Here is a 15,784-nt window from a genome sequence, read left to right on the forward strand (position 1 = left end):
CACTAGCACCACTGTTATTCAATATTGTACTAGATGTTCTTTCTAGAACAATTAAGCAAGCTAAAGAAATAAAAGGCATCCATATTGGAAAAGAGTAAGTATTCTCTCACAATTCATAGACAACTTGATCTTATTCTTTGAAAATTCTGAAGTATCTACTACATAGCTAATATAGGAAATAAATTACTTCAATAAAGTGACAGGATACAAGATCAACATGCAAAAATGAGTAGTGCATCTATAAATTATTAATAAATGAGATGAAAATTTTAAAAAAATCATTTTACAATAATTACAAAAATCCTCAAATATATAGGAATTAACTTATCCAGACATGTAAAAAGACCTGTACTTCGTAAACTACAAAGTACTCCGAAGGAAGGAAGGGAGGGAGGGAGGGAGGAGCCTAAACAAATGGAAGGACACTCCATGTTCATAGACTGGAAGGTCAAATGTTGTGAAGATGTAAAGGTGTCAATTCTACCCACAATGATTTATATATTCAACACAATCCTAATAAAAATTCCACCAGTCTACTTTACAGAAATAGAAGTTAATTACCAAATTTATTTAAGGGAAATAGGCCCCAAATAGCAAAATATATCCTTTAAAAAGAAAGCAAAGTTGGAGGACAGGCTTCCAGACATTGAAGCATATTTTAAATTTACAGTGGTAAATCAAAATGGTATCATCATAAAAATAGAATCATTGATGAAAGGATATGAATTGGGTGGGTGTTAAGATATAGACTCACATCTATGGCCAACTAATTTTTATAAGCCTACCAAGTACACTTAACAGGGACAGAACAGTCTTCTCAACAAATGGTGCTGGGAGAATAGGATATCCATAACCAAAAGAGAACCCCTCTCTCATGACATTTACAATAATCAACTCAAAATGGATTAAATTCTTAAATATAAAAGCCAGGGCCATAAAACTCCTAAAATATAATGTAGGGAAATATCTTTAACATCTTGTGGTAGGAGGGAATCTCTTAAACCTTACATCTAAGCACAAAGTAACAAAAAACAAAATATATAAATGGTGCCTACTCAAAATGAAACACTTTTGCACCTCAAAGGACTTTGTAAAGGAGGTAAAATGGCAGCTTAGTCAATAGGTGAAAATAATTGGAAATCACACACCCAATAATAGTTTATTATCTATGAAATATAATGAAATCCTACAACTCAGCAATGAAAAGGCTAACAGCCAATTAAAAATTGTTAAAAAAAAGCATTATTATAAAAGGCATCCAAATTGGAAAGGAAGAATTAAAACTTTCACTATTCACAGATGATATGATTGTATATCTAGAAAGTCCTGAAAAATCTACAACCACGCTGCTAGAGCTAATAAATTATTTCAGTAGAGTGTCAGGATACAAGCCCAATATGCAAAAATCAGTGGTGTTTCTATACATTGATAATGCACAATCTGAGGAGAAAGTCAGGGAAAAATTCCATTTGCAATAGCAACTAAAAGAATAAAATATTTAGGAATAAATTTAACCAAGGATGCAAAGCACTTGTATTCAGAAAACTATCATGCATTGCTAAAAGAAACCAAAAGAGACCTAAATAATTGGTAGAACATTCCATGCTCCTTGATTGAAAGACTAAATATCATTAAGATGTCAATTCTACCCAAGTTGATATACAGATTCAATGCAAACCCAATAAAAATTCCATGAGCATTTTTTAAGCAAATGGAAAACACAATTACCAAGTTTATTTGGAAAGGTAAGAGGCCCCAAATAGCCAGAAACATCTTAAAAAGGAAAAGTGAAGTTTGAGGACTCTCACTTCCAGACTTTAAATCATATTACCTAGCTACAGTGGTAAAAAAAAAAAAAAAAAAAAAAAAACCAGTATGATATTAGCATAAAGATAGACACATAGACCAATGGAACCAAATTGATGTTTTAGAAACAGACCTTCACAACTATGGCCAGGTGATTTTTGACAAGCCTGTCAAGCCCTCCCAGTTGGGGCAAAACACTTTATTCAAGAAATGATGTTGGGAGAACTGGATTTCCTTAGCCAAAAGAAAGAAAGAAGACCCCTACCTCACACCTTATACAAAAATTAACTCAAAATGGATCAAAGACTTAAATATGAAAGGAAATACAATAAAGCTCCTAGAAGAAAATGTAGGGAAACATCTTCAACACCTGGTGATAGGTGGTGGATTCTTAAACCTTACACCAATGAAAGAAACATGGGTAAATGGAACCTCCTCAAACTTAAACATTTCTGTGATTCAAAGGACTTCATCAAGAAGGTGAAAAGGAGCCCAGTTGATGGGAGAAAATATTTGGAAACCACTTATGTGATAAAGGTTTGATTTCCATTCTATATAAAGAGATCATACAACTCAACAATAAAAGAGCAAGCAATCCAATAAACAAATGGGCAAAAGATTTAAATAGACATTTCTCCAAAGAGGAAATACAAGTGGCCAAAAAACATAAAAAAATGTTCCATATCACTAGCTATTAGGGAAATGCAAATTAAAACAACAATGAGATATCATCTAACACCACATAGAATGTTCATTATTAAAAATCAAACAACAATACGTGCTGGAGAGGATGTGGAGAAATAGGAACACTCCTTCACTGTTGGTGCAAGTGTAAAATGATGCAGCCTCTGTGGAAGACAGTTTGACAGTTCCTTAGGAAGCTAAATATAGAACTGCCATATCATCCAGCAATTTGTCTACTAGGAATATATTCAGATGATCTAAAAACTATGACACAAGCAGACATCTGCACACCAGTGTTCATAGTGGCATTATTCACGATTGCCAAAAGATAGAAACAACTGATGTGTCCATCCACCAATGAATGGACAAACAAAATGTGGATATACACACTGTGGAATACTATGCTACAGCAAGAAGAAATAAAATTGGGACATATCTGATAACATGGATGAATCTTGAGGACATTATACTAAGTGAAGTAAGCCAGACACAAAAGGACAAATATTGCATGGTCTCATTAATATGAACTAAATACAAACAATAAACCCATGGAATTAAAACCTAGAGTATAGCTATTAGGAGATAGGAGGGTTGAGAAGAAATGTGAATGCTAAATGTACATAGAAGTTTTCATTAACTTGACCGTAAAAGTGTGGAGATGAATAGATTTGATAGTAATACATTATAGTGAGTAGCAACTGGTTTGTGAATGGGATTGTGATTGAAGAAGGTAGTCTGAGGAAGTAAATGTCAATAGAAAGAAAGTCAAAGAATAATGTATGGACTGAATAACATAGTGAACCCAGATGCAGTTGAGAATGGTGGTTAAGGCACAAATGCAAGAGAGCCCTTCTGTGAGTTAGAGCAGATGTGCATCACTATTGCAGGGTAATGGGGATATGGAGAAGCATGGAAAAAGTACAATTGTTGTGACCTATAGACTGTGGTTAACAGCAATACTATAATATTCTTTCATAAATGCCACGCTGTACTGTGTTGATAATGGAGGTGTACAGATAAAGTGTGCCAAATATATGGTATGGACCATGATTGGTGGTAATAATCTGATGATTTTGTCTCATAATATGTAACAAATATTCCATCAGGATGTGGGAAATCTACACATTTTTATGATTGTTTTCCAAGTTCACAATATCTGTAACAAAAATTTAAAAAATATTATGGGTTGGGGGAAAATACAACAAATTTAAGATAAAGACTATAGTTGGTAGTAAAATTTTATGATGCTCTTGCATAGTTTGTGACAAATGTTTCACATCAATGCAAAGAGTTGGTGGAGGGGTGATGTATGAGACCCATGTGTGATGTTATATATGTTTATTTTGCAAGTTCACAATCTGAGCCACTCAGGCCCAGCTTCTATAAATCAGCCTGGGAGAACATGGCCTTGCAGGAGAATATCAGAATGACTCCTGTCCCCTGACTCTGTAATCTAACTTACCACTCTGGCCTCCCACTTCTGTAAATCTGCCCACAACCTTGCACCTGCCTTCTGCTTCCGTAACCCTACTTGCAAAATTTCGCCTAGCAAGGCATTAGCCAATGAGCAACAGTCATGCTGATCCCACATAAAATCCTATATAAACCTATGACAACTGAAAAACAGGGCTCAGAATTTGGAGATTGACTCTCCTCTGGGCCCACACATAATAAATCTGTTCCTCCACTTCTCCTGAGAGCTGTTTTTGGGTCTTTCTACAGTTCAGAACTCCTGGCTTTGCTGGAACATTTGGTTCCCTGACCAGGAAACCCAACTACACTGGCCCTTTGAGCCTCCAGCTTGTGACTGGTGGGCATGGCCAGTGAAAATAGCCACATGAAGAAGATGGTGCCATCAGTCCCCTTGATGGGGCCTTCTTTGGGGAAAGGATCCCTGTAAGTTGTGTCCTCCACCAGGCCTAACTCAGTGGAGAGGTGGATTTAACAACATCAGGAGACATCAGAAAGGTAAAGACTTGGGGTTCTGAGTCCCAGTCAGGCCCTTCTCTGGACAGAAGGGGAGACTTATCATCTCCCAAAAATCTCAAGAGTCAAGATTCCAGGATAAGCTAGTCCCTTGGGTAGGACTGTGTAATCTCTGAGTGATTTAGTGAATGAATGGGGACTGCAGAGACTTGACTCTCCTGATCCAGTCTATATCTCCACAGCATGCACTACAGAGCCCAAATGGGCCCCAACCTGCCCTCTGCAGCTATGTTATATGGCATAATGGCTAATCTGGACTCTACATGAATGTCTCAGCTAAGATGAACTTAAGTTCTGGTGAGAGATACAGACAGGCAGCCATCTGAATAGTCATGTGAGGGCTCCCCTCCTTTGTCCTACAACACTGGTTCAGGGCTGGGGTCATCACAATCCAAACTCACAGTCTTAAATTATATGTTAAAATTCTTCAAGAAAGTCTTTTCTGGGGATTATTGTGTCCATATTTCCCCCAGCACTCTCCAGACTTGGAGCAAAGTAGAGTGACCTAAGTTTAGTGTTAATTAGCCCTCCGAGAGAACCCTACATGTGGTCAAAGTTAATGCAGTTTGGCAGGCATTCACTGAGACCCCCAGCCACCCTGGTCAGTTTCCCTACATCAGTTCCTAGTTAAAAATTGCCCAAACTCTACCCCCTTAGGTTCAATTCTGTGTTGAAAGGAAGGGTCAGAATAGGGTCATAGTAACTCAAATTGCCAAACCTTGAAAACCTATTTTTCTAAAAAATCTCTGGAAGAAAACCCACTACCCCTGTTGTTTGTTCCAGCTGTTCCAGAACATCTCCCTGCCCCTGAGCCTCCACAAGCAGATCTCCCAGAAACTCCTCCACCTTCAGTTTCCCGGTGCCCATTGGACCACCAGGGGGTTCCTGACACTCTTTTGCAAAGACTCCAGACAGTGCAACCTGCACTTCAGATGCCCCTCTGTGAAACACAACATTCAGCCCAGATTAGTGCAGGTGGAACAGCCCATCCTGGAGCCCAATCCTGTTTTATCAACCTTTCACAACTGCAGGTCTCTTAAAGTGAAAGCACCATACCGCTTTATATTCAGAAAAGCCTCAGACTCTTATCAACTGGAGTCCCATTTTCCATGCCCCACTTAGGATGATTGCTGCCAACTTGTCCTAACCCTGTTCAATACAGAGGAGAGACCCCAGATCCTCACAGAAGCCAGAAAATGGTTGCAAGAACAGGCCTCCACAGGTGTCTTGGAGCCAGAGGAATGAACCTGAGAAACAGCACCAAGAACTCAACTGGCCTGGGGCTTTAATACAGATCAGGGGCAGGCTGCCCTTCAGTGGTATCAGGAAGCCCTCCTCAAAAGGGTATGGTAAGGAGTGAGGCAGCCAACAAACATGTTTAAAATGGCCTCCATCACTCAAAAGCCTGAAAAAAAAAACCTCCAAGAAATTTTTATAACTAACTTTGCAAAGCCTTCAATATTTACACCCCCTTCAACCCTTCAACCCCAGAAAGCCAAAAAATGGTCAATGCAGCTTTCATCATCCAGGTGGCACCAGCTATCAAACAAAAACTTTAGAATCTAAATGGAGTCACAGAGATAATCATCTCCCAGCTCCTCAAAGTCATAAACAAAGTATTCATCAATCAGAACAAAACTGCTTAGGGGGAAGCAAAAAGCAATAAAATAGCAGGTCACCCTATTAGCAGCAGCCTTAAAAATTCAGACCTAACCAATAGAGAAAGGCCACTCTGAAAAGGGGGAATACTTCATTCTGAAATTCCCTGCTGCTGCCAGTACTGCCTGGGGCCACTTGGTTTACGTGTCTGGATTCACAGAATTTTTTTTTCCTGCTGTGGGTAGCTCCCCAGAGTCAGTCACTATTTGCTTTTAAATGGGAGAATCCCAAGACTCAAAAAAATAAAAGAACTCAATTAATTTGAACTCAGTTCCCACAGAGCTTCAAAAAACTCCCCCACCTCTTTTCCTTAATCCTTCCACTTTCCTGCTGACTAAAAGAGGAATTCCTAAACACAGTTATGCAGAAATGACAAAATGCTGTATACCAGACACCCCAACCTCCAGGACATGCCACTTTCTTGCCCAGATCAAACCCTATTCACAAACAGCAGCAGTTTTATCAGAAATGAAAAAAGAGGTTACTAAATATGCAGTCACCACAGCTAAATAAGTAATATTTTCTCCCAAGATCCCCAGACCCCAGCCAGCATCCAACACACAGGAACCACCCTTTTAAAAACTTAAAAACAAACTTTACAGAAATTAAACCAAGTCAAATGTGTAGGTACTTATTAGTAATAATGTGCACCTCCTCAGGCTGGGTCAAGACCTTTCCCACCCGCTCTAAAGAACAAGAGAAGTAACTAAGGCTTTGTTCCAAGACATAGTTCCTTGGCATGGGATATATTTATCCATAAGCAGCAACAATAGCCTGGCTTTTGTAGCAGACAGCATCCAAGACCTAGCAAAATGTTAAAAATTAAGTGAAAATTCCACACAGCATATAGGCCCCAAAGCTCAGGGAAAGTAAATCAAACCATCAAAACCACCCTATCCAAGGTCTTTAAAAAATAAAATAAACTGGGCTCCCATGAGTGGGCTCCCATTAACCCTCCTTAAATTCAGACTGTACCCCCGGGACCCTCAGGCTTTTCACCTTTTGAAGTTCTGTTTAAACAACCATCCCCAATTATTCAAACCTTCAAGGGAAGTCTCAGACTCTTAGGAAAACTGGCCAGGATTCTATTCTCCAGCAGTTAAACTCTAGCCCAAATACACAAAACTGTCCTGTCTCAGGATTCTGTCCCATTAGGCCACCCAGTACACCCACATTTACCTGGAAATCTAGTTTGAGTTAAACACTGGACAAAAAAAGCCCCTCCAGCCCACCTGAATGGGCCCTCATACTGTTATCCTTGTAACCCCCACTGCTCTTAAAGTTTCAGGTATTAGCCCTTGGGTTCATCATACTAGAGTTAAAAGGGCTCACTCCAATGAAAAACAAGACAGCTGGACAACTCGCCCTGCACCTGACTGCCCCTTGAAAATCTGAATTACCCAGAGCCACCGAGAATCATCATCTGACTAGAAGAACTCCTGTTCCCTATAGTTCTTACTTCTCTTTAAACTGCTCAGATTACTGTTTGAGACTGAACTAACAACTACAGCTCCCAGAAACTAGAAAGTAGTTTTTTAAAAAATACTAATTTTAATAATGTACTTGTGTCTTGTAAAATGCTTCACTACCTTAAATTGTTTTTTGACTTAGCTCAAGTGATGCCCTATAAAAATAATAAGGGCATTAAAAGGGGGGGAATTGTTGAGAAATAAAAAACATAACCTTGCACAAAAAATATCTGAGCCACTCCTGCACCAGCTTCTGTAAATCAGCCTGGGAGAAAATGGCCTCACAGGAGAATATCACAGAATGACTCCTGCCCCCCACTTTTGTAATCTGACAAACCACTCTGGCCCCTTCTTCTGTAAATCTAGCCCATGACCTTCCACCTGCCTTCTGCTTCTGTAACCCCACTTGCAAAATTTTGCCTCGCCATTTGTTAGCCAATGAGCAAAAGTCATGCTAACCCCACACAAAATCCTATATAAACCTCTGAAAACAGGTCTTAGGGATTTGGAGATTTACTGTCCTCTGGGCCTTTGCATAATAAATCTGTTCCACCACTTCTGAGAGCTGGTTTTGGGTCATTCTGCAGTTCAGAACTATCTTTGCTGCAACATTACTACCTAATTATTATTTATGCATGTTCATGCATGAATGATATAATTCAATAAAAATTATAAATTAAAAACAAATAAATGAACAAAAACACATTAATAAATGTTTATCATAAGAAGAAATCAAATGGTAAGGGAATGTATGAAAAAAATTGCAACATCATTAGCTATTAGGGAAATACAAACAAACCTACAATGAGATATAGCATACATAATAGAATGGCTAATATTAAAAAAAAACAGAAATCTACAAGTGTTGGAGAGGATGTAGAGAGATAGTCTTGCTTATTCACTGTACTAAAATAGTACAGCAGCTGTGGACATCCATTTGGTGGTTTGTAAGCAGGATAGATATAGATCTGTTGTATGGCCTGGAAATACCACTACCAGAAATTTACCCAGAAGAACTGAAAGCAAGGAAATGAACATGTAACATTGGTATTCATAATTGCCAAAAGATGGAAATAAAACAGTTGTCCATCAACTGATGATTGATTAGGCAAATTGTGTTTCATATATACAATGGAATATTTTCAGGTTTAAGAAATAAAACTGTTAAGCATATGCAATTTGGGTGAACCTGGTGATCATAATGTTTAGTGAAACCTGACAGACAAAAAGAATAATTATTGTGTGATTTTGCTTTTATGAACTGAATAAAATGAAGAAACCCATAAAGTTAAAACTAGAATCCAAGGCAAAGGAAAATAGAATGAGATTAGAGAATCGAAAGCTGAGTTTTAGTCTGTGAGGAATTGGTCAAAGATTTTTTGTTAATATTTGAGAATAAATAGAAATGGTGAAAGTCCACACACACATAAGGAGCTATGCATGTGTGAAATTCATAAACTGTACACCAAAAGAATTGACTAGTGCTGCATCTGACTTTTGAAATAAACATTTTTTAATGAAAAATGAAACTGTTTTCTACTCACTGAGAGTTAAATCCTCTCCTTTCAAATGGAAGACACATGGTCAAAGTCCTCTTACCTTCATCCTCTTTTGACTGCTACTCCTTATGGTGACTATTGTCCTGGTTACAATTCTAGGACAGCTGGTGGACCTGTTGAATTTTAAGTAAAATAGGATTAAAAAAATAGGAGATATCTCACTTTAGCTTGAATGACTCAGAGAACTGAATTTGAAAATTTAATAAATATTCAACATCAAGTTTTGTCTAGTCACATAATCCATATTAACTCTTTACTTTCTATAATAAAATTACAGGTGTTAAAAATTTCCTGTAAACTCACAGTACAGATGCAATAAATTATCAATTTCTATTTTGAAATTCCAAGGGAAAATTGAGAAGAAAATAAAGTGTACTTTAATTTAAAGATAAAAGTAATCTAATTTCTTATACTGCTTATTTTCAAAAATTCTATTCATGCTTTAGAAATTGTTAAGTTCCATCACATTCTACTATCTGGAAAGTTTCCCAAGTACTATAGAAATCATTCTATCTTGTATTCATAAATTAGTGGACTTAAAAACATTCCAATAGCCACAAAATTACCAAACACATTAACACAGCATTGAACTTCTACACAATAATGAGGTACATATGTCTAATTTTGGGTAAAGTGAAATTTAAGATCTTTGAATGCAGTAAAATAATAAAATTACCAAAGATTTCTTCCAAGGGAAGTGAAGTAAATCAAGAATTTTTCTGGGTGTTAGCTTCTCCATGATGATCTCACAGAGTTACTGAATTTTGAACTTAAATTTAATTGGCAGTATTTTCCCATCAAAAGTTTAATTTTGACCACTGTTTTCTGTGTATGGGGGAAAATAATGAACTACATATAATTTTCATACTCTATAGAGGTTTCATTGAATTTTTCTTTCCTAATCAGGGAAATTAGCAAAGATGGCCAGTTTGTGATCATACTTTACTTCTTGTGCTTTCTTTTACTTTTATGCATGTACACAAGCACTTACAGCTCTCTTTCCCATAAACAACAGTTTCCAGGCTTGACAAGGCAAAGATTATTGAAAACTTCTTAATTTTTCTGTGTTTGGGATTCATTCCCGACTATTTGAATCCTCTCAGAAAGGCACATTGGATTTTTGAAGTTTGATCCACTGTCTTCTCTGCTAAATGGCAGTCTAGTACTGAGTGTGGTATTTCTTAATATTTTTGGCCCAGGAATTTGTTGTTTCTCAATTTATAGGTTCTGTGTGGAATTTCCTCTTCTGCAAGATATAAAATCTATGAGCTGTTGTTCATGGAGAACATGCACTTTTCAAATAATCTTCCCCAATAAGCCTCACAATTGAGATATTCACTACCAAGAAGATTTTATTCCATTTTTCTAACTCTGTACCATTCCTCTCTTGCCTTTATTACCTTTTTGCTATTTATTTTCTGTACTTTCAAAGGAGATTTTAATCTATTCATTTTTCCCCTAGCATTCCAGTGATACTTTGCCTGACTATAATTGCCATATCACCCTGACACTCATTCAGTAGCTCATAAAGTAATTTATATGACTCAAAATTGCCTGGATTTTTGGTAAACAATTTATCAATCATGATATTTCAAGAGAGCTTCTCAACTGCTCTTATTCTCACTTGAGTGCTTCTCTCCAGGAACCTACTATACTTAGGGAAGATATAGAATATGTTTTGCCCTGTTGACTTAATTTACACAGCATGACCCCTTTTATTATATCTAATCTAGTAACCAATTAATCATCTCCCACTTATTAACATATTATTTAAGAATTGTGAGATTGCTTATCTCCCCATTTAACTTATAAAAATTGAGAACTTAATTTACACTTCATGTCATCTCATCCTCTTTTTCAAATTCACAAGCCTTATCTTAAAAAGAAAATGCTCTCTATTCCTTTAGTTTCATTACTGTTTTGTTTCTTTTTCTTCCCTCTTTCACTAAAACAGCAAATCAAACCACACTTTCAAACCATGTAATCTCTTCCTTTAGTTCATAAGCAAATATTATTCTGAGGGATACCATCCTTCTAACATACACCTTATCAGCTACTGGCAAGAACTGCGAATTTGTAATTTTTATTAATGTATCTTTAAATAATTTATGAAAAAGTGGCATAATGTCTATAATGAGGACTCCATTTAATATTTAAAACATTCTAAATACAATTTATCCTTATTTTTTGTAAAAAACATGAAGTTTTAGTCCAAATTAAGGAACCTCAGCAAAACATAATCTTAAAATATTGGGACAATTCATATAACCTAAGGGAGGAGCCCTCTTAACTAATAATTTTCAAGATAAATGTATTAGCCCCAATATTTAGGTATAAAATAAACTGTAAACTTGTCTCTTGCATAAATTATGAATCAACAAAGATTTCCCTTCTTTTCCCTAATCCTCTAGGAGATTCCCATTCCACACCTAACTGGAAGCATGTTAAATAGTAAATACTGTCCAAACCACTAACCAATTCTGAGTCTAAACAATGTCCACCCTTTGCATTCCAGTGATAGGGCACACATTCCAGATCTGATAATTCATGATAATAAGTGTATACAGAGATTCATTTTCCAGGGTTTACAATGGTTCTTTTTGTAATATATTCGCTAAACCTAATGAGAAATGTGAAGATATTTCATAGTACACTTAGGTTTTTCAGGAAATTCCCATCACTTACACACAAATGAATGCATAATGAAATAGAAAAGAAGATATGACTTATCATTCCATATAAAGTACTATCAGAAGAACATTTTCCCCTTAATAGTATTTATTCTCTTCATTCTGAAGGAAATAACTAGTGCATAGATATGCAAAGGAAGAGCACACTCAGACTTTGGATATTTTAAAATTGAATTTTATTTCTCACTTTCACTATTTAAAAATGTACAGATTTTAAGTGTATAGTTAAAAAATGACAAAATATATGCCAAAATATCATATACTTTGACAAAATTATTTTCAGTAGATTCCTTATCTTTCCTTATCTAGTCCCATTGTACTTACCATTCTGATCTCATTGACTATCAATTAGTTTTCCTTCTTTAGAACATCATATAAAAAGTGCCACTCATTTTTGTTTTGGCTTGACAGTTTTGAGGTTCTTCAATGTTACACATAGGAGAGATTTGTTAACCTTTATTTCTTTGAATTGTTTTAGTGCCTTGGTTGAAAGTCAATTTAACATATAAATATGGATTTATTTTTCAACTCCATTCCTTGTCATTTATCTATTTTTTTATTTTAGAAGAATATCACCGTGTCTTTGTGATCATAATTTCATATTAAGTCTAAATTCAAATATTGTAAGTCTTCCAAATTTATATTCATTTTGGGGGGAGAATTTTAATATTTTCTTGCTTATTGTGTGAGTTTTCACCCACTGAGATAACATACCATGAGAAAATGAATACTTTCATATATCATATATTCATTATTAAAGAATAGTAATATTATTCATATTCTTTCTGATGACAATATACTTTGCTTTTTTATATATGTTTCAAATGATGTTGTCTACTTGACAAGAATCTGCTGATAAAGTTTGGTATTATTTTGATTCTAGGAAACAATATGTTTAATATGCAAGCATTAAAAAGCAAGGATTAAGCATATTTTTAAGAATATTGGGAAAGTTTTTGGAAGTAAGTTAAGCAAAAAATAAGAAGGTACAATATAATATAGTAATATCTCAATTATGTCAATTATGTTTTTTGCATTCATAGCTCACAAATTCATAGGGAAATTACATATAAAGGAAATATAGAAAACATTTTATAATTTCTCCTTGGAAAGGAAAATTGCATTGGGGACCAAAGGAGGAAATTTAAGTTTCTACATTTTCTGAGTGGTTGAATGCTTTTTATGGTAGAAATAAACATAGTATTCTTTTGATTAATAAAACCAATATGGTAGTATTGAAACCATCACACAACAGATCACTTTTTCCACATTTAAGTTTGTGAATTTAATTTGTTCCATTTATCGATAAAGGTAAAGATTCACAACAGTCTATTAAGGGAAGAGACTCAATAACAAATTATTGTTGATGAGATAACTCTTATAGCAGGAAGCCCAATGGGTAGAAAAATTATCTATGGACCTAATTATTAACAATTCAGATCCTCGGTGTCCAGGATGATGTCATTTTCAAGAACAAACTCCCCTTCACTACACTTGGCCAATACACTTAATTAATTCTCATTTAATTAGTCAAATTGTAAACTTATACAAAATTCAAGAACCATGAAAGTATCCTTTCAACTTTTGCTTTCCAGTGGAGAGAAGCATGTAACTAGGCAAAATTGCAGCAAAATGCAAGAGGCAGCCAGAGCAATAGAAGGAATATTTACCCTGTTGCTCAAATGACTCATCTCTACTAGGCTTTAATCCTACATTGGAAAGAGACTTTTATCAGCCTCATTGTCTTTAAGTTCCACAGCAATTTACTGAATGCAACTCTGAAATTAGAGATTGTCTTTTTCCTAAGTAATCATATTTCCCCGAACCTGTAGGTATCCTTAGCTTCTCTGTGCTACTATCCTATTCAGATTAGGTCCCTTGAAATGTATAAGCAGGTAACTTTATTTCACCTTCTTAATTCTATTTTCTTTTTAAAAATTAAACGATGCTTATTTTATTTTAATTTTTTTTTTTAGCTACAAGGTAGTCACAGGCCATATTGAAGGGAAATATTTCCAAATCAAGATTTTTATGAACAAGTAAATCAAAATACATGAAATATGTGAAGCATCTAGCATTTTATTGAGTGTTCAATGTCAGGTAATATAGTAGCTGATTAACTTGAAGTCTCTTTAAAAATTTCAGTAATCCATTTATGATCTTGAATATATAGAAACTGTATTTATCATAGGCACTATAATTCTCTCAGAAAAAGCTTGCAGGAAGAATCGACCTCAGGTACCTCTCCAGTTAATTCCAGTTACTTCTCACGTAATAGAGTAAAGTAAAAAAAAAAAATGATAGCTCAATCTCTTAACAGTGTTTCTCCAAATGTACCAGTAAAACAGTTCATGAGAAACTAAAGCTGATTCAAAACACAATTAAAAATAGCTAACTCCTCTTTTCTAACTAATGTTCCTGTTGCATTTCACCTATTAGATCAAAGACAGAAAAATTCCTCAATTATATAAAAGATTATAAGATAATCTTTTTTTTTCCATTTTATGCTTAAACTGAAAATGACTCTATGACCAACTATTCTACCCTATTCCTCATGGCTTAATTAAATTTACTTTGCAGGAATAAAGAATTTATAGTTTGCAACATGTGATTTCTCCTGGAGTTATTAAGAGGGCTACTCTGATGTCCTTGAATATGTTCCTCAGAATAGCAAAGAATCATTGGTAGAACAAATAGAAAGAGGAATATTCTAAGGATGTAACTGACTGGGGTAATTATCACTTTTCTTGATTTCACAGACAAGAATCAGCATGCCTGAGAAATTTACCAACAGGACCCTCATAACTGAATTCTTGCTCATGGGATTTCCTGATGACAAGTTGCTACAGAGACTCTATGCTACACTCTTCATCATCATTTACCTAGCAGCACTGATGGGAAATCTTCTCATTATTGTCCTCACTACTGTGGATCATCATCTCCAACTCCCCATGTATTTCTTCCTGAAGAATTTGTCCTTGCTTGATATTTGCTATATCTCTGTCACTGTTCCCAAATCCATCGTGAACTCTCTGACCAACAGTCATTCCATCTCATTTCTTGGATGTGCCTCACAGATTTTTCTTGTTGTATTTTGTTCTGGTACAGAGTTTGCCCTGCTTATAGTGATGTCCTATGACCGCTATGCTGCCATCTGTCATCCTCTGCACTATGAGGTCATTATGAATAAACGCTCTTGTATGCAGATGGTGGTAGCATCATGGTTCAGCGGATGCGTCTATGGCTCCATTCATGTAGCAGGTACATTCTCTGTCAGTTTCTGTGGGTCCAACATAGTGCATCAGTTCTTCTGTGATATTCCATCATTGCTAATACATACCTGTTATGGAGAAAACAATTTAGAATATGCATTTATTATTGCTAGCTGTAGTTTTGACTTTTTATGTTTCATTTTAATGATTGTTTCTTATGTTCACATTTTTTCTACTGTTCTAAAGATTCCATCCGCTCAAGGCAGGTTTAAATCATTCTCCACTTGCATGCCCCATATCACTGTGGTGACCTTGTTCCTCTCTTCTGGATTCATTGCATACTTAAGTTCCACTTCAAAATCCTCATCCTCTCGGAACATTTTTACTTCTGTGTTGTACTCTCTAATACCTCCCACCCTGAATCCTGTCATTTACAGTCTGAGAAACAGAGACATGAAGGCAGCCCTTGTCAAAATGTTTGGTGGAATAACGGCCTCAAAGACATAAATATCTAAAATATCCATAAATACATTAATTACAATGGTATATCAAGTTATTTGCATATACTTGTCTATTTTTAAATTATCTATTATTCCATTGTTGCTGCTATGTAGGATTCCTCCTTTTACAATATTCAATATATCTGAAGTTTCAGATGTGTCTTGGTAAATTTCCAGTCCACTGGTAATATTTTAAGGATTATGTCCCCAGTTTTGGGG

General features: G+C 35.6%; 1 protein-coding gene across 1 annotated transcript in view; it reads left to right on the forward strand.

Annotated features, from left to right (window-relative positions):
- The window catches only part of LOC105746083 (olfactory receptor 14A16-like), a 57,176-nt gene extending 41,604 nt beyond the window's left edge, over nt 1-15,572 (forward strand). Inside the window, exon 2 of the mRNA XM_012524976.2 lies at nt 14,613-15,572. Coding sequence (XP_012380430.2) covers nt 14,613-15,572 — 960 coding nt within the window. The remainder of the gene's footprint in view (nt 1-14,612) is intronic.
- Nucleotides 15,573-15,784: the final 212 nt, after the last annotated feature.

The sequence above is a fragment of the Dasypus novemcinctus genome, chromosome 20, assembly GCF_030445035.2.
Source record: "Dasypus novemcinctus isolate mDasNov1 chromosome 20, mDasNov1.1.hap2, whole genome shotgun sequence".
Classification (NCBI taxonomy): domain Eukaryota; kingdom Metazoa; phylum Chordata; class Mammalia; order Cingulata; family Dasypodidae; genus Dasypus; species Dasypus novemcinctus.